Here is a 22,337-nt window from a genome sequence, read left to right as displayed (position 1 = left end):
TGTCGCATGGCAAATTGAAAGCTGGACTGAAATTGCTTTAAAACGTATCCAGAGATGCTTTTCCACAGCTGTGATAAAGCCGTTTGGGTGTGTTTGGAGACATGCTTCTATCTAGACTATTCTCTGAGTCGTCTGTGTGTCCTCTTCCTCGGAGGACGCTCATCAGCCCCGGAGGCATCTGAGGCTCTGGGTGCTGTGTGGGGACACCCGTGATCTGCCACCCTCCACAGGGGGCTGGAGGAACCGACAGAGTCAGTTTCTCATCGTCTTTCTAGTGTGTTGTCAATGTCTCTTCAGCACAGGGAGCTCAGTGCTCCATGTTGGCTTGGATGGGTGGGATGGGGGGTGAGTAGGTGGGAGGGAGGTTCAAGAGGGAGGGGATATCTGTAGACCTATGGCTGATTCACTGCACCATACAGCAGAAACTGGCACATCCTTGTAAAGCAATTATATTCCAATTAAAAAAAATAAGTCATGTGTTTACAACAATTTTAGTGGCCACATTGCTTTCTTCTGTCCATCTGGTGGGTGAACCTAGGTTTTTGGAACTGTTTCCTGCCTGCTGTCAGTGCGCTGGACTCAATGAGGGTGCTAACCAGGGGACTTGGGGATGCGCTGGACTGTTTGACCAGCCCTCTTTTATTTGGCCTTTATCCAGGTTACCTGGAGGAGAAAGACCCCTGGAAACTGGCGCATCAGTTACTTATGCCCTCTTTCTTTCATCCTCAGGCAAAAGAAGGGGACCGTGGTCCACAAGCACTGGGTCGGACCTTCGAATCTGGTCAAGTGCAAGCCCTGCCCCGTGGCACAGTCAGCCATGGTCTGTGGCTCCGATGGCCACACCTATACATCCAAGGTCAGTTTTCTTCATTGTCTTTTTTTTTTTTTTTTTTTATCATCAAGAAGTACTGTGTCTGCTTGTTCTGACAAGGCTCTGGGCGGAAACAGGACCCTGTGAATCTCGATGGACTTGGGGCCTTGCCTTTGATAAGCTGCCACAGGAATAGACTCTTTGACCGAAGAGATGAGATAAAATCATTATGATCTCTGTAACTGGAGTGATCAAGGGCTAAGGGGAAGAAGGGTGATTCCAAGAATGGCATGTGATCCTGAAGTGAATCTAGACCAGCTTCCTGGAGGAGATGAGGGAGCAAACTGTTCCAAAGACATGAGTCATTCAACCTAGCTGATGGGTAGCCTAGACATGAGGGAGACCCATGAGGGGGACACCACGTCTTAGGGACGGCATGGTGAAAGGAAGGCGAGTGATGTCAGCACATGTTTAAGCAGCATTTATTGTGTGTCTAGACTGTGTCCAGTGCGACACCAGACCCGGCGCTAGAGGGTCTGCCATTCCTTTCTCTGGGGACTTCAGGCCTTGCAGTCTAATGGGAGGGGGCTTGCTAGTATGGCGACCGGTCATTTTAACTCAAACCAATGAAGAGAAAATGGTTTCATAGGAAAAGGAACTAGGGATAAAGTGGGTCTGTTTATTCTTATCAGAGTGATGAGGAAAAGAAGAGGAGCTTTTCATCTGGGCTCTAATAAAACGAATTAGAGGCAGAGGGGCAGGGATCACCAGGGTGAAGGAGGGAGATTTTGTTCTTGAAATTCCTAATGGTCTCCTTGGGTGAAGGTTGTCTATCTGTGTTTGGGAATGGACATTTCACTGGGTTAATGAATAGAAGAAAAAGAAACCACAAAATTGGTAAGGGTTTACCTATTTGTTCTCTTATTCAACAAATATAAGTCAGTACCCTGCTTAATGCTACGTGTGAAGAGTGGTGTGCAGGGGTCTCAGGAACTTTCTATGAGACGTGGGTGGGAGGCAAGGAGTGGGGCTCTGACCCTCCCATCCCCTCTAGCCACAGCTGTCCCACTTTTAACTCCTTGTTTCCTGTGTAAGGTTCATTTGCAGAATAGAGTCGGGGCTGACAAGAATTGCAGATGGTGACACCTTGGGCGTTTGTGGCCACATTGCTGTGTGGTCCTTGGTCCCGCCTCTGTCCATCCCCACTGCATGGTGCATGGTTTCCATTCTCTGTGGTCCCCTCACCGTCTGATCTTTACACCATGGAGATGGCACAGGCCGGGGGTCCCCTCTGCTGTCCTTGGAAGCTTATTTGGATTACGATAAGGCTGTGCAGGCTTTTCTACTGACTCTTCTTGATATGAGTAATGTCTTTTTATTTGCTGAAAGTAGACTTTTATCCTGTTTTTTCACATTTTTCTCACTAAAAGGAATATATGTAACAAAGCAGGAAGCCGGAAGGTTTGTCTCGCTTGGACCCAGACCTGTGTAATCTGCTTTAGGAGCTCACTACTGTCATTACTGTTTGGTAATCATTCCATTGTTCTTTCAGCAGGTTTCACTAGAGCCCTTCCTATGCACCAGGCTCTGTGCCAGGTGCCCGGGAAATGTACAATGTAGTGGAAACAAGCATGTTGGTTCTTCCTCCTGACCTGAGTCTGTAATCCTTACACTCCACCCCCCAACCTGAGACGTGCTGTGTGAATTACAGCTTCTCCCCCCAGGATCATGGCCAGAACACCCTGGCCAGATAGCCCAGCCCAACCTGGCTGAGTATGCTCATCTTCCCCTGTTCCCTGCTCCCCTGACCCTGAAGGAACCAGAAAAATGTTCTAGATAAAATAGCATGGGCCAAGGCTCTAAGGCAGGATGATGAGTTCGAAGAACTGAGAGGATGCCCTGATGGTGGTGCTGGCAGTAAGGGGAGAGGCACAGGGGAGAAGGAAACAGAGGATGTGAGAATGGTCCCGGAGGAGACCTTCAGTCAAAGCTAGGAAGGTGAGCAGGTGGCTGGCCTGTGCCAAGCTTGCAGACACTTGTTTACTGTAAATACCTTCTTGCCCATGTCTCTCTTAAGAGTGTGTAGTCCTAGGGGCAGAAACGATGCCCATCTGCCTTCACCAGGCACAGGACACACAGGGGGGTGCTCAGTATCATGGACAGGAGAGAGGAGCCCTTGCGGATTCCCACTGAGAAGGAGCGGCGAGATTCCAGCTTGTGCAGCCCTTCCCGAATTTTAGTGATTGGGTTCCAGGGAGCTCGGTGACTGGGAGAAATCAGCCATCCCCACCCTGAGCTGCGTTGCTTAGTTAAACACCCAGCCTGGGGGCCCCTGGCAGAGAGGGGCTCCTTGCAACGAGTCTGTCTTTGTGAAGCCTCCTATTTGTGCTGTTCAGTTATTCCCTCCAGCTCTGGAGTGAACTGTCTGATCCTGGCGTCTGCAGCTGGAGGACGAGCCATTGAAGTGTCAGTGAGTGATCAGGGGCTGTTTGGGGCAAGTGGCACATTGCACGTCAGACTCCAGCAGCACCCTGCCTGCTCTCCTCTGTCTCTCGTTCGCAGGAGGAACTTCAAGTGCTTTTAGCTCCCCGTGACCCTTAAGCTACAAGGAGCAGTCGTAACCTGTCAGATGTGGCTTGAAATGCTGTCAGTTGCCCAGGGAATGTCTCTGCAAATGTTTGCTGGTCAGGGCCCCCCTGCAGTTTGGGCCTGAAAAGTTGGCTTTTTGTGTTAGAGAAGGTTGCTTGCTTATAGGTAGTGATAAATAGCTTGTTTGAGAGGCAGGATCAGAATTTGGAAGGCTCCTTGAATCAAGAATGATTCCTCAAAAAGATAAATGGCTTCCAGAGTCTGCTGAGCAGAGTTCTAAAGCCTGCCCCCAGCTCTAGCCCCAGCCTGTTATTCTCTAGTGGCCCTGAATTCCTGCACCTTCCCCAGACCTGGTCAGCTGTCTTTTCTTGGAGCAAAAGAAGAGATCTAAGCCTTCTCATCAGAAGTTGTAGTACCCTTCTCCCCATCCTCCATGTAGGGTAGACTGAGGCCCAAAGAGTCAAGCGCAGTGGCAGAGTTTGATTCTCAAGCTTCCTGCCTGGTTATATGTGATCATCGCAATTTTAATCAAGTTAAAACAGAGGGAGTTGCTGGTGGAGGGCCATCATGCAATGAAAAAATGGTGTGCATGCGCGCTAAGTCACTTCAGTCATGTCTGACTCCCTCTGACTGTAGCCTGCCAGGCTCTTCTGTCCATGGGATTCTCCAAGCAAGAATACTGGAGTGGGTTGCCTTGCCTTCCTCCAGGAGACCTTCCTAATCCAGGGTTCAAACCCCGAGTCTCTTACGTCTCCTGCATTGGCAGACAGGTTCTTTACCACTAGCACCACCAGGGAAGCCCAGGAAAATGGTGTGGATGTTGGTTTTTGACATTAGTTCCTAGTTTTCTATCTTAACTTCTAGAAAGTTGAAATTCTCTTTTTAAAAAAAAAAAAAATGAATCAAATGCTGAAGGTGTGCATTGATTGCCCAAGACCTCTGAAGCCAAGACCAATTCTAAACCCTTGTGGTGTGCAATTAGACTTCCTTTCAGGGGAGATATTTCAGACTGGTCAGGTTCACTATTGGAGTGCTTTAGTTATTGCCCCCTATATCTACAACCACTTCTTTACTGAGGTTCAAGAGCACATTTTAGTCTCCCAGACAAAGCTGTCAACAGGACTGCCAGTGGACGGGCAGTTAATAGAGTGAATGAGTTGACTGTTAGTGAACAAATGACTTCCCATCCCCTGGGAGTTATGACCTTTTTGAGGTCATTGGGGTCAAGAAACAAAGGACAGATGAGACCAGGATGCGTGTATAACTAGAAGTGATTTTATATGTCATAAATCAAATTCACGAAAAATTTGGCAAAAATGTATTACAACCCAGTCCCGTCACCATCAAGGAAATCTGTAAGAAATAGTCACAGTCCTCCAGGGGAAGTGCTAACCCTTTCACAGATGGATCAGAAGTCTGGGGAGCGCCGTCAGGAGCAGGGGGAGGACAGAGACTAGGTGTCAGCTCTGTCCTTGGTGCTTGGAGTTTGTCTTCAGGTTCCATCAAACAAACTTTCTTTCTGCTCTGGACCCTGAACGATCAGGAGCTCCTAGAACAGAGGGAGATACATTTAGAACCTCTGTCTGTAGCAGGGCTCTTTCAGTGACCTGGCACCAGGGATGCTACTCAGAGCTCTGTGACTCCCCCAGGATCAAAGATAAAATCTACAAGAATGCACAGAATCTGGAGATGAAGGGATATAAGATGTTACATGGCAATAAATGGCTCTGTATTCAGACTCTATAAAGCATAAACCCACCGACAGATAAGGAACAGAAACCACTGGGAATAGGCATCGGAGGCCAGCACTACAGCCTGGCATGGTAGAGCATGGTGGAGACCCTGCCCCTCGATGTGTCTTTTAGGCAGTAAGGATGACCCTCATCATTTAACTTGCCCTGAGGTCCTAGCCAGGAAAACTGAAGCAGTCCAGAAATTCAGTAAGTGTTTAGTGAATTCTTTCTTACTGTCACACATTATGCTAAATACTGGGGATGATGCAAAAAACAAAGCCCTGTTTTCACAGAATTCACAAGGAAGATAGGTTACGGAGCAGTCTCCTTTCATTAAACTAGGTGTTCAGATAAGGGATGTTTGGGGTGCTGCAGGACACGAAACAGGGCCACCTCAACCAGTTTGGAGTTGTGAGTAGTCCTCTTAGAGGGAAACAATGGTTCACTGAGATCTTAAACCTGGAAGGAGTCGCCCAGAGTACAGATAGGGGTGGGAGATATAGAGAGCTCATTTCATCAGAGGAAAAAGGGAGTTGGAGAGATGAAACACAAGAACCCCCTTGAAGCACTGCTGTGGTGTCACACGTGGACTGGGGATAGAGGGCTAACTACCTACAAAAATGAGGCTAGAAAATTATCAGGGACCACTTTTCCAGGGCATTGAAGGCCAAATGATAGGGGTGGGACTTCACCCTAAGAACCCTGGTGGTCTTACTAAGGATCTGTATTTTGCCTCCACTTACCCTGGCTGTGCACTAGGAGTGATCAGGGCAGGACTGGACTTGTATGGTGGCTGTAGAGCTGGATAGAATGCAGTCAGAAGTTGCATTCAGGAAGTCATAGCGGGACTTGGTGACTGTCTCAGTTTCAAACATAGAGAGTCATTTTAGCTTTGAGCTCAGCAGAAGGACGTCTTTACCATCCAGGTTCCCGTGGGACTTGGAGTTGCTCTTGCCAGCGGCTCCGTGGCCTCAGCCTAAACCAGAGGGACCCTGGCATCTGTGAGTGCCTCTCCTTTCTCTGCTGTTAAATGCACAGAAAGAGGAAAGCTCCTGGGGTCCTGGCTGCTCACTGGTAATTTTACCTGTAAGAGGGGAAGCGTCACTGTGGCCCAGGCTTCAAGTGGGCAGTCTCAGCTCTTCCTCCCTCTGGAGAGGAGAGGTCTTTGGGGAAAGTGTGGGCAGATGTGGAACGATGCTGGGGTCCTGGGAACTCAGAAGGGAGCTGGCGTGGAGTTTCCTGTGGCTCCACGTTCTGGCCCTGCTGGCTCTCTCCTGTCTGGGCCTTTTTTGCAATTTATTTTTACTGATTTATTTTCGACCACATCATGTGGGATACAGGATCTTAGTTTCTGGACCAGGGATCGAACCCGTGCCCCCTCCAATGAATGCATGCATTCTTAACCACTGAACTGCTAGGGAAGTCCCTTCCCTGGTCAGACCTCTTTTAATAGGATTTCCTTGATGTCTCTCTATTTTTACACCCACGTGACCAGAGTGCAGCTGTCGGGGCTGGGCGTGCTCATATCCAGGCAGAAGCTGCATGGAGGAAGGAGAAGGTTCTCGGCTTGCCCCTGGGAACCTTGTTCTCTGGCATCAGCCTGGCTGTTGGGATTGGGAAAACAAGCAGGCAAACATTCTTCTGCTCTGCCCCTCCCCTCCCAACAGCATTTTTTCATTAACTGCTGTGAAACAATTAGCAAATGGCTCCTTTCTGTCTGGATGCAGGAGAGAGATGCCGAGTTAGGAAGCGCTGTGGAAGAAGACCGTTCTCCTCTGTTCTGAGAATGCGCACGTGAAGGAGGGGGAAAGAGAGCTTGCCTTACAGGCTTGGCATTTCTTTCAACATATTGTCGCTGAGGATTATATTATTTTCAGAGTCATCTTAATAGTTTCCAACAATTGCTACCAAGTAAAGGTCATATTTGAAGTTCTTGGCAAATGGAGTCTCTGTTGGCCGGCATTTCCCACGAACAGGCTGTTCTGAGGGTTAGCATGAATCCAGGCCTGAATCTATGAGCCTTCTTAAGATAGCATCGGGCTTGGTGTGTCTTCTTGGTCTCCCGCAGACTTTTGTGGCCCTGTGTCCACGACAGGCATAGGTGGTTTTTATATGCAGTTCCGCTGCTTTTTGGCTGCATCGTCGCTGTCAGTGTTCTCAGGGATATTTTTAGATAGCCCTGTCTGCATAGAACTTGCTGGGTGAAAATTGTCTTCACTTGCAAATGGCTCCTTGGTGAGGGCCTCACTTTTTTTTAAATTAATTTTTATTGGCGTATAGTTGCTTTACAATGTTTTGCTAGTTTCCGCTGTATAGCAAAGGCAATCAGCTAGATGTATACATATATCCCTTGTTTTTGCATTTCCTTCCCATTTAGGTCACCACAGAGCACTGAGTGAAGTTCCTTGTACTATACAGTAGGTTCTCATTAGTTACCTGTTTTATACATACTGTTAATAGTATATATATGTCAATCCCAATCTCTTAGTTCATCCCACCTCCTTCCTCCTTGGTATCCATACATTTGTTTTCTACATCTGTGTCTCTATTTCTGCTTTGTAAATAAGATCATGTATGCCATTTTTATAGATTCCACATATGCATTTTAATATACAATATTTTTTTCTGACTGCACTTCTGACTATGCAGAAGAGAAGATGATTGGACAATGAGGTGGGAGGCTTGCCTTTGCACATTAGTGCAGGAGGAAACTGGAGCACCATGGCAGTGGCCGTGGTCCCAGGAACAAGAGGAATAGCAGCACTTAGGCAGGACATTGCATGCAGCCATGGGTACAACCCTTAGGGGAACTAAGGACTAGTAAATACCCGACCCCATCCCTGCCTGCTCTCAGGTGGTTGTGGGAGGAGAGGGTTGGATCATGTGCCTCTAGACCACGTGGACATCAAAGGTTTGATGAGGGGGTTGGGTCAGGTTTCACTATTAATATTTTAATTTTATGTAGCTTAGAAAAAAGCTAACATGAGAAGTGTTATGCCTTTGGAGATATACTTAGTGGCATCTAACCAACTCTAAGCAAGTTTGTTGTATACATTAACCAGCTTGAAGTTTGGGGACAAGTCCTCCATGGCAGATGTCCCAACTTTGCTTTTACCCCCACCACACCCTGAGGTCTTGTTGATTTTCATCATCCTTTTATCAGTCTGGGGGTGCCAAACCTCACTAAATAATGAGAAGTTAGTGTTCATCGTACGAAAACCCTCAACTATTAGTTCTTGCTCTTGTTTGGCTATCATTCCCTCTTCTCTTTCATGGGGTTTTAGACAGGAACAGGAATAAATAATATATAAAATATTTATTGTATATTAGGATATATGTTCTGGCTGCTATAGCAAAAGTCCAAATGGAACAGAGGCTTAAATGGGACACAGTTTTACTTTTATATCTTGGAAACATTCTAAAGATAAGCAGCCTGGGGCCAACATGCTGATTCCAGACTGTCAATGACCAGCATCCTTTACTTTATTGTTTTGTCATCCTCAGCAGTTGGAGCTATTGAGCTTTTGGATTCAAAGTGGCTGCTGTGCCCAGCCATTTAGAAGGAGGAAATGGAGGAGGCAAGGTCTGTAAGTCACTAAGGTCCCTTCTGCTCACATCCTGCTGGCCATAAGTTAGTCATAAGGCTATGCCAAGCTGCAGGGGAGGCTGGGAAATGAGGGTTTTATTCTGGGCAGCTCTATACCCAGCTAAAATTTGAGAGTTGTATTATTAAAAAGAAGAATGGAGTGTATACTGGAGTAATCTAGAAGCCTCTACCCTAGTAATATTTTAAATGGTAACAACAATGGCAATAACAGCAAAACAACAGTATTAATTATTGAACATATATTAGATACTCTGATATTGTACTAAGTGCTGTAGTATTCTATTTTCTCCATTATTCCATCTAATTCTCACAATAAACTTTTGTGGTGGAGACCACTAGCGGTCTCAAAGAGGAGAAAACTGAACTTGTAAAACTCTGTCCAAGGTCAACACAGCTCTTGGCAGCAGGGTAGATATTTGAACCATGGTCTGTCTGATTCTTGAGTGACAGTCTTTACTTCTACGAGTTAAACGCCATCTGAAAAGTAATATAAAGTACCAGCTGTATCATCAGGATGCTTTTGATTTCAAGTGACAGAAACATAACTCAAACTTAGCTTCATCAAAAAATGAAGATTTACTGGCATTCAAGGCTAGAAAGTATACGGGGGTAGGCAGACCTCAGAGAAAGAAGCGGAAATTCAGTGTTGACAACACTGCCTTTCCTTCTTTCTCATCTTTGTCCGTCTCTGCTTGGCTTCATTCTGCCAAGAGGCTTTCTCCCCTTGGCAAGGAATATAGATTTTGACAGCCCCAGATTTATTTGCTTCTAGCCTAGAAAATGCAAAGAAATTTGCCAATATCTGTGTTTCAATCCCAGGAAAGGATTCCAGTCAGCTGTTTTTGAACTGTGTGTCCATCCTTTAATTAAATACTATGGTCACAGGACCCTCTTAACTCTACCCTTCACTTTGATCAAGTGTAGTGTTTTTTTTTTTTTTTAACCAGTAAAAGAGAGGGAAAGAGTATTAACTGGACTGAATAAAAATTTTAAAGTAGTGTATTGCATAATCACCTTTTAAAATACTGAATATTATTAAATATTTGTGTCGTTACAGGCTTCAGCTAAATGACACTAGCTTGAGCATACCAGGATGTGTTAAGGTGTACTGTGTTTCTAGGAGGGGCTTCTCTGGTGGCTCACTGGTAAAGAATCTACCTGCAGTGCAGGAGCCCCTGGAGACAAAATTCAGTCCCTGGGTTGGAAAGAGCCCCTGGAGGAGGGCATGGCAACCCACTCTAGTATTCTTGCTTGGAGAATACCATGGACAGAGAAGCCTGGTGATCTACAGTCCATGGGGTCACAAAGAGTCAGACACGACTGAAACGGCTTGACCTGCACGTGTTTCTAGAAATGGTAGGCAAAAAGGAACATATCATGCAGGTCCATACCAAACATGTTAGTTATCTAGTTGAAGAGAAATCTCATCTAAAATAAAATAGATTCAGCACCATTTTGATTCAGAAATCTTTTAAAGCATTTGGCCTACTGTTGTAATACTTCCTTCTAATCATGAGGTACACCTGTCCTCAGTTGTATTAAGCTTTTATTTCTTTTTGGAACATGCCAAAGTAAGTCTTTTTGGCTCCTGAGGATAAACTTTTAGGAAAAACGGTTATTGTGACATTTTCAGAAAGCACAGATGTTCAGACGCCATCCATGGTGAAAATGCATCCTCAGAATTTACATGGTCTGCTTCAACATGCAGATTAGCTATGAAGTTATAGCAGAAGGAAACAATGCAACTAATTATTTTACCACTTATTTCTATGCTGTATATGCAAACATGTGTTTAACCAAGATTTGAAGAATAGGTTTTCATTTCTTCTTCTCAAATGCCCTGAATAGAATGCCATGTAATTAGTTAGTGCTTTTGTTAAAAACACATTAGGAAGAATAACCTTCTTGTTGTCAGTTCTGTTGAATGCACAATTAAACCATTTGATAAAGCAATTACCTGAACACGATTATGAGCATCCTCACCTCAACAGGAGATGAAATTAAGGATTAGGAAAAATTGCAAAGCACATGAGATCTCTGCCAACCAATCCTTTAGAAGAGAGAAAGGTCCCTGGCCAGAATGAATATGTTCAGTGTTATAAATCTAATTAAATAATTACAAACAAGTTTAATTAAGTTCAGGTTCATGTTGCTTTTGTTTTTCTTTAAAAACAAGCAAACAAAATATTCCCTGTTGGCTTATTGCTCAAATGAGTACAGTCATACTTATTCATGACATTTTCTGAGAGAATATTTCAGTGCTAGATATGGGTAATGCTCCTAAGGCACTTTCTATGCCTTGGGCTAGGACCTGTATGTTATGTCAGAGAGTGAGGAGATCTTTCAGTTCAGTTCAGTAGTTCAGTCATGTCCAACTCTTTGTGACCCCATGGACTGCAGCACGCCACACCTCCTTGTCCATCACCAACTCCCAGGGTTTACTCAAACTCATGTCCATTGAGTTGTGATGCCATCCAAGCGTCTCATCCTCTTCTCCTCCTGCCTTTGATCTTTTCCAGCATCAGGGTCTTTTCAAATGAGTCAGCTCTCCTCATCAGGTAGTCAAAGGATTGAGTTTCAGCTTCAGCATCAGTCCTTCCAATGAATCTTCAGGACTGATTTCCTTTAGGATGGACTGGTTGGATCTCCTTGCAGTCCAAGGGACTCTCAGGAGTCTTCTCCAACACCACAGTTCAAAAGCATCAGTTCTTCAGTGCTCAGCTTTCTTTATAGTCCAACTCTCATATCCATACATGACTACTGGACAAACCATAGCTTTGACTAGACAGACTTTGGTTGGCAAAGTAATGTCTCTGCTTTTTAATATGCTGTCTAGGTTGGTCATAACTTTTCTTCCAAGGAGCAAGCATCTTTTAATTTCATGGCTGCAGAGGGGATCTTTAGCTGGGTTAGAATTTACTGTGAACTGATGCCGTAACTGCTAATTGAGAGATATGACTTAAATGATGCTCTCCCTTTTACCATAGTACTTTAGTGGTTTTCTCCCTTTCTAAAACAAGTGGAATGTTTTTGCATCTTTATATACCATGCATAGGATAAAAGTGCTCTATCCTTTGGCCAAGGGTGGCAGCTTCCTGTGATGTTGGATTCTGTCCATCAAGGTGCTCAAAATGGAAGATTTTCTGCAGCAGGGAAGATCCTGTGTCCAAAAGAGCAATTTCCCCACGTTCTTATCCAAAGGCACTAGTGATTGCTTTGAAATGCAAACCTCCCCAAAGGCGGGCTCTGCAGTGGTGACTAGGTACCACGGGAACCCAGGGACCCTGACTGGGTTGACCAGATGAAGTTCCTTATAAGGTTTTATTTGCTTTTTCCTCTCCTTATAGAGAGACCAAAAGATGATAGTAGGCATAAATGGGGTGGGACTCCCCAAAAGTGGTCCTGAGCAAGATCTGCTACATTTCTCATCTCTTCCATTGTTTTCTTGCTGGGAGAGCTCAAGAGCAGTCACCTGTCCTCAGTTCTATTAAGCATTTATTTGTAGCATACCACCACAGGACCCAATTCCCTGGCACCAAACAAAGCAAAATAGAGGTGGAGTAGAAAGGGTTCATCCTTTTGTGTATGTGCATTTTAGCACATGTAATGGGATAGAATGGATTGAGCCTCCCTTACCCATATCTTCCTTTGCCCAAAGTGGCATAAACACATTCCTGTGATTTTCGACTCCGGGGCTCTGCCTAAGCACCATCTCCTCAGTGAAGCATCCTTGAGCCCTTCCTACTAGGATAAGCCCAAGGGGACTTTGAGGGAAATTGATAATGGACTGGGAATTAGATGTGTTGATAGAATTGTAGTTGAGTAAGCTGAAGCTGAAACTCCAGTACTTTAGCCACCTCATGCGAAGAGTTGACTCATTGGAAAAGACCCTGATGCTGGGAAGGATTGGGGGCAGGAGGAGAAGGGGACGACAGAGGATGAGATGGCTGGATGGCATCACCGACTCGATGGGCATGGGTTTGGGTAGACTCCGGGAGTTGGTGATGGACAGGGAGGCCTGGCGTGCTGTGATTCATAGGGTCTCAAAGAGTCGGACACGACTGAGTGACTGAACTGAACTGAACTGACTGAAGGAAAACACATTTTTTAAAAGAGATACATTGTAAAGAACATAGAAGACTTGCTTTTAAGATAATTTAAGTAAGATCAAGCAAATGTGGGAAAACTTGGAAATTGTTGAACTGATGTTATAGCCAACTGAAAAAAAAAAAAAAGCACAACATAAGAGTTGTGAGTTAAGCTTTATTTTGCACCAAATGAGGACTGTAGCCTGGGAGACAGTGGTTGAGATAGTTCTGAGGAGTTGCTCCAGAGAGGTAGCAGTGAAAGTCAGTATTATATGGGTGAGTTTGGTGAATATGTGATCAAGCACATATTTTGAAAGAAGGTTGCTGCTAGTCACAAGGAGTAGATGTCTCTGTTAATTATTTTAGTGCTTTTTGGGCTCATGAAATCTTATGAACTAACTATCTGAAGTCCTATTCTGACAGTTTTTCCCAGAGCCTAGACGGCCTTATTCCTGATCTCCACCCTGAAACCCTTTTAGGGTGTGTTGAAGGTCAGCGATTGTAGTGACTAGTGACTTCATCCTTAGAGAACCAGATGGGGAGCAACAATTTTAGTTGGCATTGTGGAGATTCATTATACTAATTTCTCCACTTTGGCATATATTCACAATTTTTCCTAAATAAAAAAAGTAAAAATAAAAAAAAGTCTTTGAGGGGAGAAAATATCTCCTGCTAATCTTATTGTCTCCAGTGTTGAATACTGAAAATGAACATGGGTGGAAGAAAGGAAGCTATATTTGCAGGATGGTTTTAGGAAAAGCAAAAGTGGTAAACTTGTAAAAGTATAAAAATACATATCTCATATATTTAAATATAAAACCTAAAGCTGTGTACGTCTAGGAAAAAATAGAAACATTTTTGTGACCTTGGATTAGGCAAATATTTCTTAGATAAAAAACCAAAAGCATGATGCATAAAATAAAAAATTGATACTTTTAGAAAAACTCTGCCTTTGAAGGTGACTGTGAAGAGAATGAAAAATGAAGCCACAGCCTAAGGACAACATATTTGAAAATCATGTATCCGATACAGAACTTGTGTCCAGAATACACACACACACACACACACACACACACACATATATATAAAATAATGGAGAAACAACCCAATAAAAGTAGGCAAAATATTTTGGTAGGCACTCCATCAAAGAGGTTATGGTGGTGATAAATAAGCACATAAAAAAGATCAACATTAAAAAAAAAAAGATCCACCTTTATCATTGAAGAAATATAAATTACAACCACAATGAGACATCACTGCATGAGAATGTCATTTTTTTTTTTTTTAATGGTCATGTAAAGTGATGGCTGTCATGTGAAGGAACTGGAACTCTCACACGCTGCTGGTGAATGTAAAATGCCCCACCTGCTCTGGAAAACAGCAGTTTGGAAGTTTCTTTAAAAAAGAAGTACTGTCACATGATATAGCCATTCTAACTCCAGATCTTTACCCAAGAGAAAGGAAAGAATATGTTCACAGGAATACTTGTTAATAAATGTTCATAGTGACTTTATTTATAATAACTGAAAACTGCAGACAACTCACGTGTCCATCAAGTGAATGAATGAACAAATGTGGTATATCCATACAATTGAGTACACCCCAGAAATAAAAAGGAATGACCTACTAATGTGTGTAACATCATGATGGAATATTAAAATAATTATGCTGCGTGAAGGCCAGATAGATAATAGTGCATACTACTTGATGACATTGATATAAAACTTCAGAAAATGCATGCTAATCTATAGTGAGAGAGAGCAGATCACTGGTTTCCTGTGGTAGTGGTGGGGAATAGGAGGGGCATGAAGGATCTTTGGGCAATGATGTCAATAGATATGGTAATTACCTTGATTGTGACCATGGTTTCTTGAGTGTGCATAAATTTTTATTGATCAAGTTGTACACTTTAATTATGTATAGTTTATGGTATGCCAATTATACCTAAGTACAACTGTTTAAACGGTTTTTAAAAAGATAATCAGACCTATAGAGTGTGTCTCAAGATTAGCACGTTTTCCCAAGTACCTACATTTGTTTCCATGTTTCTCTTTTTTGACACTGGTAGCCTTCATCATTCAGAAAGATCCCACTGTGTAGCCTCTCCCAGGATGAGCAACATCAGAAGATAGCGTTGGCAGTTCTCAGAGAGTTGACCCAATGACCCAGCTTTTATATCATACTTTGCATGTTCTTCCTGAGATCTTTTCTGCCTCCTTCTCCCAGGTAGGCAGGTTGCTTCATATTCTGAACTGTGAAGGCAGTGATGGGGGTGATGGTAGAAGGCACCCCTTGCTGAAGGCCTGCTCTGTAGGAGGCTCTGGCTGGCATGAGGAGTCTCTCACTGTTGGTCCCATGGAAGCATTCACTATGGCAGATGCTTCAGCTGTTGGTGTGAAATGGTGCCAAGGTCCATTTCCACTCATTCTGCCACTTATCGTAGCATGCAGCTGAACAGGTTCAGGTATGGTTGAGTGTCTTGGTGAAATCAGGGTGGCCTTGAGTTCCAAGTGGTCTTAAGGGATGGTGAGGAGGCAGTAGAAGTGGATGAATACCTGCACAGCGTTGTAGGTTGTTGTTCAGTTGCTAATTCATGTCTGACTCTTTTCAACCCCATGAACTGCAGCACACCAGACTTCCCTGTGCTTCACTATCTCCCAGAGTTTGCTCATCTCATGTCCATCGAGTCAGTGATGCCATCCAACCATCTGTTGGATCTGTCAACAGATCCAACTGTTGGAACCATCTGTTGTTCCCTTCTTCTCTTGCCCTCAGTCTTTCCCAGCATCAGGGTCTTTTCCATTGAGTTGGCTTTTCCCATCAGGTGGCTAAAGTGTTGGCACTTCAGCTTCAGCATCAGTCCTTCCAATGAATATTCAGGGTTGATTACCTTTAGAATTGACTGGTTTGATTTTCTTGCTGTCCAAGGGATTCTTAAGAGTCTTCTCCAGCACCATAGTTTGAAAGCATCAATTCTTCGGTGTTCAGCTTTCTTTATGGTCCAGCTCTCATATCCCATGATTACTGGAAAAACCATAGCTTTGACTATACAAGTGTGGGAATGCTTTTTTGCAGGCTCACTCCTCTACCTATCTCTCCCTGATGTCACCCCATCCTCACCCCACTAATTTATCCATCCAACCATCCAGCGCTTGCTGAGCCCCTCTTCTCTGTACAGATTGTTGATGTGGGTGGACTGATCTGGCTGTGCTTTCTGGGGCTGGAGTAGCTTTGCTGGGATTTGCTGGGATTTCTGAGTTGGGGTTTATGTGTCTCTGATACAAGGCCCTATTGGAGGTCGAAGTCACCAGCAGCTTTGGTTGCTGGCCTGACTTCCTGTGCTGGAAAGGATGGGCAGAAATGTGACCCTAGCCAAGTCTGCCAGCCATCCAAGGAGAGTAGATAAACGGGCTCAGGCCTGCCCCAGCCTGGAAAGCCCTCTACTTTAAGGAATTAAGCAAAAACAGCCCCTTTACTCACAAGGCCAGAGGCCGGGTGTGCTCCTGGACCCCTTTCCAGGAATCAGCTCATGTCTTCTGGCCTGGACGTCACACCCCAGCTCCCCATGTGCACTGCTGATCATATGATCGCTGGTGTCCATACCACATTGGGTGTCCGCCCTGTGTCACCCCCAGTGACATGATGGGATCCTACTGAATTCTCATACTCATCCTGTGAGACAGGCCCTAATGTTTAACCTCTTGTTAAGATAATGAAGTAGGTTGGACTCAGGTATTAATTCTCCTGTGATCCTTCGGCAACTAAAGGAGGAGCCAGACTTCCCTGCAACATCACCCTGACAACTCGCCATGTCCAGACAGACATAATTCTCACACTGCCAAAGTCAGCACAACAGAACTGCCCAATTCAGACTCATCTCAGAGGGACTGAGTTCAGTTAGAATTGGCAAGAAAATTGGATTTTAATCATACATATTTTTAAAGAATTTTTTTTCTTTAGCTCTCAAGAAGTACTGTGGCTGCAGCCTGAAGGGCTATTAATCCTGCCTTGGCAAATATACACAGATAATGGCTTAGGCTGGCTTGTCAATTTTTTAGCTACAGCTGTGCTGTTCTGATGGTTCATTTTCTTTCTTTCTTCTTTTAAAATTAACTTTTATTGGAGTATAGTTGCCTTAGAGTGTTGTGCTAGTTTCTGCTCTACAGCAAAATGAATTGGCTGTATGTTTACATATATTCCCTCTTTGCTGATTTTGATTCCGTGGCTCAGACGGTGAAGAATCTGCCTGTAGTGCAGAAGACCCAGGTTCAATCCCTCGGTCAGGAAGATCACCTGGAAAAGGGAATGGTCTGGAGAATTCCATGGACAGAAAAGCCTTGTGGGCTACAGTCCATGGGGTCACAAAGAATAGGATACGACTGAATGATTAACGCACACACTTCCCATTTAGGTCACCACAGAGCATTAAGTAGAGTTCCCTGTACTATACAGTAGGTTCTCATTAGTTACCTATTTTATACATAGTACTGTATATCTGTCAATCCCAATCTCCCAGTTCATCCCACCCCCTATTCCCCCCTTTGGTGTCCATGTTTTTTCTCTATGTCTATGTCTTTATTTTTGCTTTGCATAAAGATTCATCTGTATCATTTCTTCTAGATTCCATATATTGTGCATTAATAGACCATACTTATTTTTCTCTTTCTGACTTACTTCACTCTGTGACAGTCTCTTGGTCCATCCGTGTCTCTGCAAATGACACAATTTTGTTCCTTTCATGGCTGAGTAATATTCCATTGCATATATGTACCACAGCACATCTTCCTTAACCATTCCTTGGTTGATGGTGGTTTATTTTCAAGTATCATGAGCAGCCTCCTTTCCTGAGTATTTGAAATGTCCCTTTTGTTGTATCTGTATTAACTCCTCCCCTTCAGGGGACCCTTTCTTTCCCATCCTGGGCCCAGCCCAGGATGACATCCCGCAGAGCCCTGCACAGGCGCTGGGTATTAATGGGGAGTGGTGGAGGCTGGATCTCCATGGGCCACAAGCTGCCCCCAGGCTGGCTGCCTCTGTGTGGTGTCATCCCAAGTCCCTCACTCAGAAGTGGTTGTCATGGAAACCTGCTTTCTTGTTTGTTTTTGTCTTGGGCAGCCATCATTATTTTGTTACAGCCACATGGGAAGAGTGGCGAGCCCACTCGTGAAGGATGAGCCACAGGGCGTGTGACTGGGCCACTTCAGGACCACAGCAGACAGCTGGAGGCTGGGAATGGGGCGGCCCCAGGGCTCCCCTGGGAGGACCGTGTCCACACCACCCCATCATTGTGTCACACTAAGCGCTTCTGTCGCATGCCCTGGGTGCCGACGGCACTGACAGCTCCCCAGGTCTCATCTCCTTGGTGACTCATCTCCCCCTCACTGGTGCCCACCCCCCAACCCTGACTTCTCTGTACTGTTGGGAGCTGGTCCTGTGGGGAGCCTGGGAGGGTTCCTGAGGTTACTTGGTTTTCACAGCTCACAGGTTTTCTTGATTGCATGTTTTGTAGATCCACATTTTTATCCCTGTAGCTGTCATTTTTCTTGACCTGCTTTTTTAGTCACTCAAAACAGTATTACTATATTGCTTTGGAATTGCTCAGTTGTTTTTTTTTCCTTCATAAAGTTTCCATCAACCTAGGGAGAATCATAAATAATGAGAAGGATGGAAAACCACAACCGACTCCACCCAGCCTCTCCTGGGTGGGCAAGGCCTGGCCCTTAGGACCTGGTGATAAACCTGCCTCAGTGACCACACCCCTGCCTGCTGTTTGCCACTCACTGTGGAGGCTGCCCTCCCTGCCCTTGGGGTGAAGTGGTGTTGTCCTCACTTTTACAGATAAAGACTGAAGCTCACAAAAAGATTGTTCCTTACCTAAGATGGCACAGCCCCAAGTGACAGGTGGATCTGAAGGGAGATTTAGCCAAACCCACACAGTATGGGGCTTCCCTGGTGGCTCAGTGGTAAAGAGTCCACCTGCAAAGCAGGAGACATAGGTTTGATCTCTGGATCCAAAAGATCTCTTAGAAGAGGAAATGGCAACCCACTCCAGTATTCTTGCCTGGGAAATCCCATGGACAGAGGAGCCTGGTGGGCTACGGTATATGGGGTCACAAAGAATTGGACACGACTGAAGCGACTGAGCTTGCACACTCATGCACATGGTTTTGGTCTTTGGTCAGTACTTGAAGCATAGAAATACTGAACCTTCCTGGTTAACAGTAGTGGATTGCAGAAACACGGTACATTTGTAGGGTGTCTTTGAGTGATTGGCTAGAACTATTCTTTGACTGACCTAGGATGTCCATTCCTCCAGGGCTTTCCCCTTCAGCCATCACTCTAACCTCCACCTGAGGCTCCACCCCAAACCAAATCATGATGTCATCTGTGACTCCTCATTTTCTATCATCCCCTCCAGCCAGTTCATTAACAAACCTTGTCTCTATCTTTTTTAACTGAACAAACTTGACATGTGACATTGTGTTGCATTATTTTAGTATATTTATATATTGTAATATGGTTGTTATCTTAATGATATTTATCACATTATATCCATATAGTACAATATTATTATCTATGTCACAGCCAGTCCCTCCCATCAGGAAGCTTCTACAAACCTCTTATCATCATCTGTCAGAGGGGAGACAGAATGAAAACCACAATCACAGGAAACTAACCAAACTGATCACATGGACCACCACCTTGCCTAACTCAGTGAAACTGTGAGCCATGCCATGTAGGGCCTCCCAAGATGGATGGGTCATAGTGGAGAGTTCTGACAAAACGTGGTCCACTGGAGAAGGGAATGGCAAAGCACTTCAGCATTCTTGCCTTGAGAGCCCCATGAACACTACAAAAAGGTAAAGAAGTGTCCAGTAGTCTGTACATTCAATCTCTTTGGCTATTTTACTGCTCATTATAATTGTACCCTTAAATGGCATCACTCTTACACTCACCTTTCATCCCCTAGTAACTACTATTTTACTCTGTTTTTTTCACATTGGATTTTTTTTCGATTCCACATATAATTGATATAATACCACACTTGCCTTTGTCTGGCTTATGTCACTTACCATTGTGCACTCAAGGTCCCTCCACATTGTCACGCACAGCAGGATATCCTCCCTTCTCATAGGCATGTCATACCACTTGGCAATGCCACTTCTGGGAATGTACCCAAAGGAAATGATAACAGGCATTTGATGGGAGAGATGCACCCTCATGTTTGTGGCAGCACTGTTCACAATGGCCAAGATATGGAAACCATCCAAATGCCCATCAGCAGATGAGTCAATAAAAAGCCTTGTCTTTTTTCCCTCCAAACTGTATCCTGATATGACCTCTCACCACCGCTGCTCCTCCCCCAACACTGGCGCAGACCACCATTGGCCTGGCCTGTTCACTGTTCCCTCTGTTTCCATCCGCACTGCTCACAGGGCCACTTGGAGCAGTTGAAACACCCCGTTTGCTTCCCATCACTAGAAGAATGATGTCTGAGATCCTTACCCATCTCCCCCAGGATCTCTATGATCTGGCCGCATCTTACTATGTGTCTCTCTCCACTGTTCTGTCTGGACACCTCGATGCACTTTTCTTTCTCCAACATTCTAAGCTGGTCCCACATCAGGGAGTTGGTGTGTATGTCCTTTCCTCTGATGAATGTTCTCCCAGAAATTCACATGGCCATTTCCTCCTTCACATAACTAGGTCTTCATCCTTCCAGTCTTAGTTGAAAAGTTCCCTCTGATACCACAAAACAGAGCCGGCCACACTCTCAAGTTACTTTTAGTCCGTTGCTCTGTGTTCTTCATACTGATTACCTGGATTTATTTAAGAATATATTTTTGTTGCTGCTCAAGCTTCTATGCTCCCTGAAGGTTGGGGTTGTGTCTGCTATGTTTCCTGCTGAGTTTCTAAAATAGCGTCTAACATGTGATGGATGCTCACTGAATATTTGTGAACTGAAGAGTGAATGATCAAATGGAGTAAAGAATTCTCAGAAGGTGCCAGAGTAGCTACTGGCTCGAACTTTGGGCTTCTCTTAGTCTAGAAGGTTGGAGGTTGGGGGCGGTGAGGGGGGGTTGCTGAGGAAGAATCCTGTTCTTCTGCCTAGTGAGGAAGTTAGCAGCCTCTTCCGATTATCCTTCTGGGAGACCAGGGAGAAAACAGAAGCTTGATACTGAATACAAAGATGCTGTTGACACTGATCAGAAACTGGTGTGTGCCAACACTCTGCCTGAAAGAGTCAGGAGAGAAAGATGGGAGTGACCAACACTCCATCCATCCATCCATCTCTTCTTCATTCATCAGGAATGAACTTTTTTCTTCTTTTATTTTTTTATATTTTTTTTCCATTTATTTTTATTAGTTGGAGGCTAATTACTTTACAATATTGTAGTGGTTTTTGCCATACATTGACATGAATCATCCATGAATTTACATGTGTTCCCCATCCTGAACCCCCCACCCACCTCCCTCCCCATCCCATCCCTCTGGGTCATCCCAGTGCACCAGCCCTGAGCACTTGTCTCATGCATCCAACCTGGACTGGCGATCTGTTTCACACTTCATAATATACATGTTTCGATGCTGTTCTCTCAGATCATCCCACCCTCGCCTTCTCCCACAGAGTCCAAAAGTCTGTTCTATACATCTGTGTCTCTTTTTCTGTCTTGCATATAGGGTTACCGTTACCATCTTTCTAAATTCCATATATATGCGTTAGTATACTGTATTGGTGTTTTTCTTTCTGGCTTACTTCACTTTGTATAATGGGCTCCAGTTTCATCCACCTCATTAGAACTGATTCAAATGCATTCTTTTTAATGACTGAGTAATATTCCATTGTGTATATGTACCACAGCTTTCTTATCCATTCTTCTGCTGATGGGGATCTAGGTTGCTTGCATGTTCTGGCTATTATAAACAGTGCTGTGATGAACATTGGGGTGCACGTGTCTCTTTCAGATCTGGTTTCCTCGGTGTGTATGCCCAGGAGTGGGATTTCTGGGTCATATGGCAGTTCTATTTTCAGTTTTTTAAGGAATCTCCACACTGTTCTCCATAGTGGCTGTACTAGTTTGCATTCCCACCAACAGTGTAAGAGGGTTCCCTTTTCTCCACACCCTCTCCAGCATTTATTGCTTATAGACTTTTGGATAGCAGCCATTCTGACTGGCGTGTAATGGTACCTCATTGAGGTTTTGATTTGCATTTCTGTGATAATGAGTGATGTTGAGCATCTTTTCATGTGTTTGTTAGCCATCTGTATGTCTTCTTTGGAGAAGTGTCTGTTTAGATCTTTGGCCCATTTTTTGATTGGTCATTTATTTTTCTGGAATTGAGCTGCAGGAGTTGCTTGTATATTTTTGAGATTAATCCTTTGTCTGTTTCTTCATTTGCTATTATTTTCTCCCATTCTGAAGGCTGTCTTTTCACCTTGCTAATAGTTTCTTTTGTTGTGCAAAAGCTTTTAAGTTTAATTAGGTCCCATTTGTTTATTTTTGCTT

At 44.4% G+C, this 22,337-nt stretch overlaps 1 protein-coding gene across 2 annotated transcripts in view; it reads left to right on the top strand.

Moving 5' to 3' along the window:
* Positions 1-22,337, top strand: part of SPOCK1 (SPARC (osteonectin), cwcv and kazal like domains proteoglycan 1) — a 559,487-nt gene that overhangs the window by 387,459 nt on the left and 149,691 nt on the right. For both annotated transcript variants that reach the window (XM_043912845.1, XM_043912844.1), the window contains one exon: positions 730-856. In XM_043912845.1, coding sequence (XP_043768780.1) covers positions 730-856 — 127 coding nt within the window. The remainder of the gene's footprint in view (positions 1-729; positions 857-22,337) is intronic.

The sequence above is a fragment of the Cervus elaphus genome, chromosome 9, assembly GCF_910594005.1.
Source record: "Cervus elaphus chromosome 9, mCerEla1.1, whole genome shotgun sequence".
Lineage (NCBI taxonomy): Eukaryota > Metazoa > Chordata > Mammalia > Artiodactyla > Cervidae > Cervus > Cervus elaphus.
This window is presented reverse-complemented; position numbering and strand designations above follow the sequence as displayed.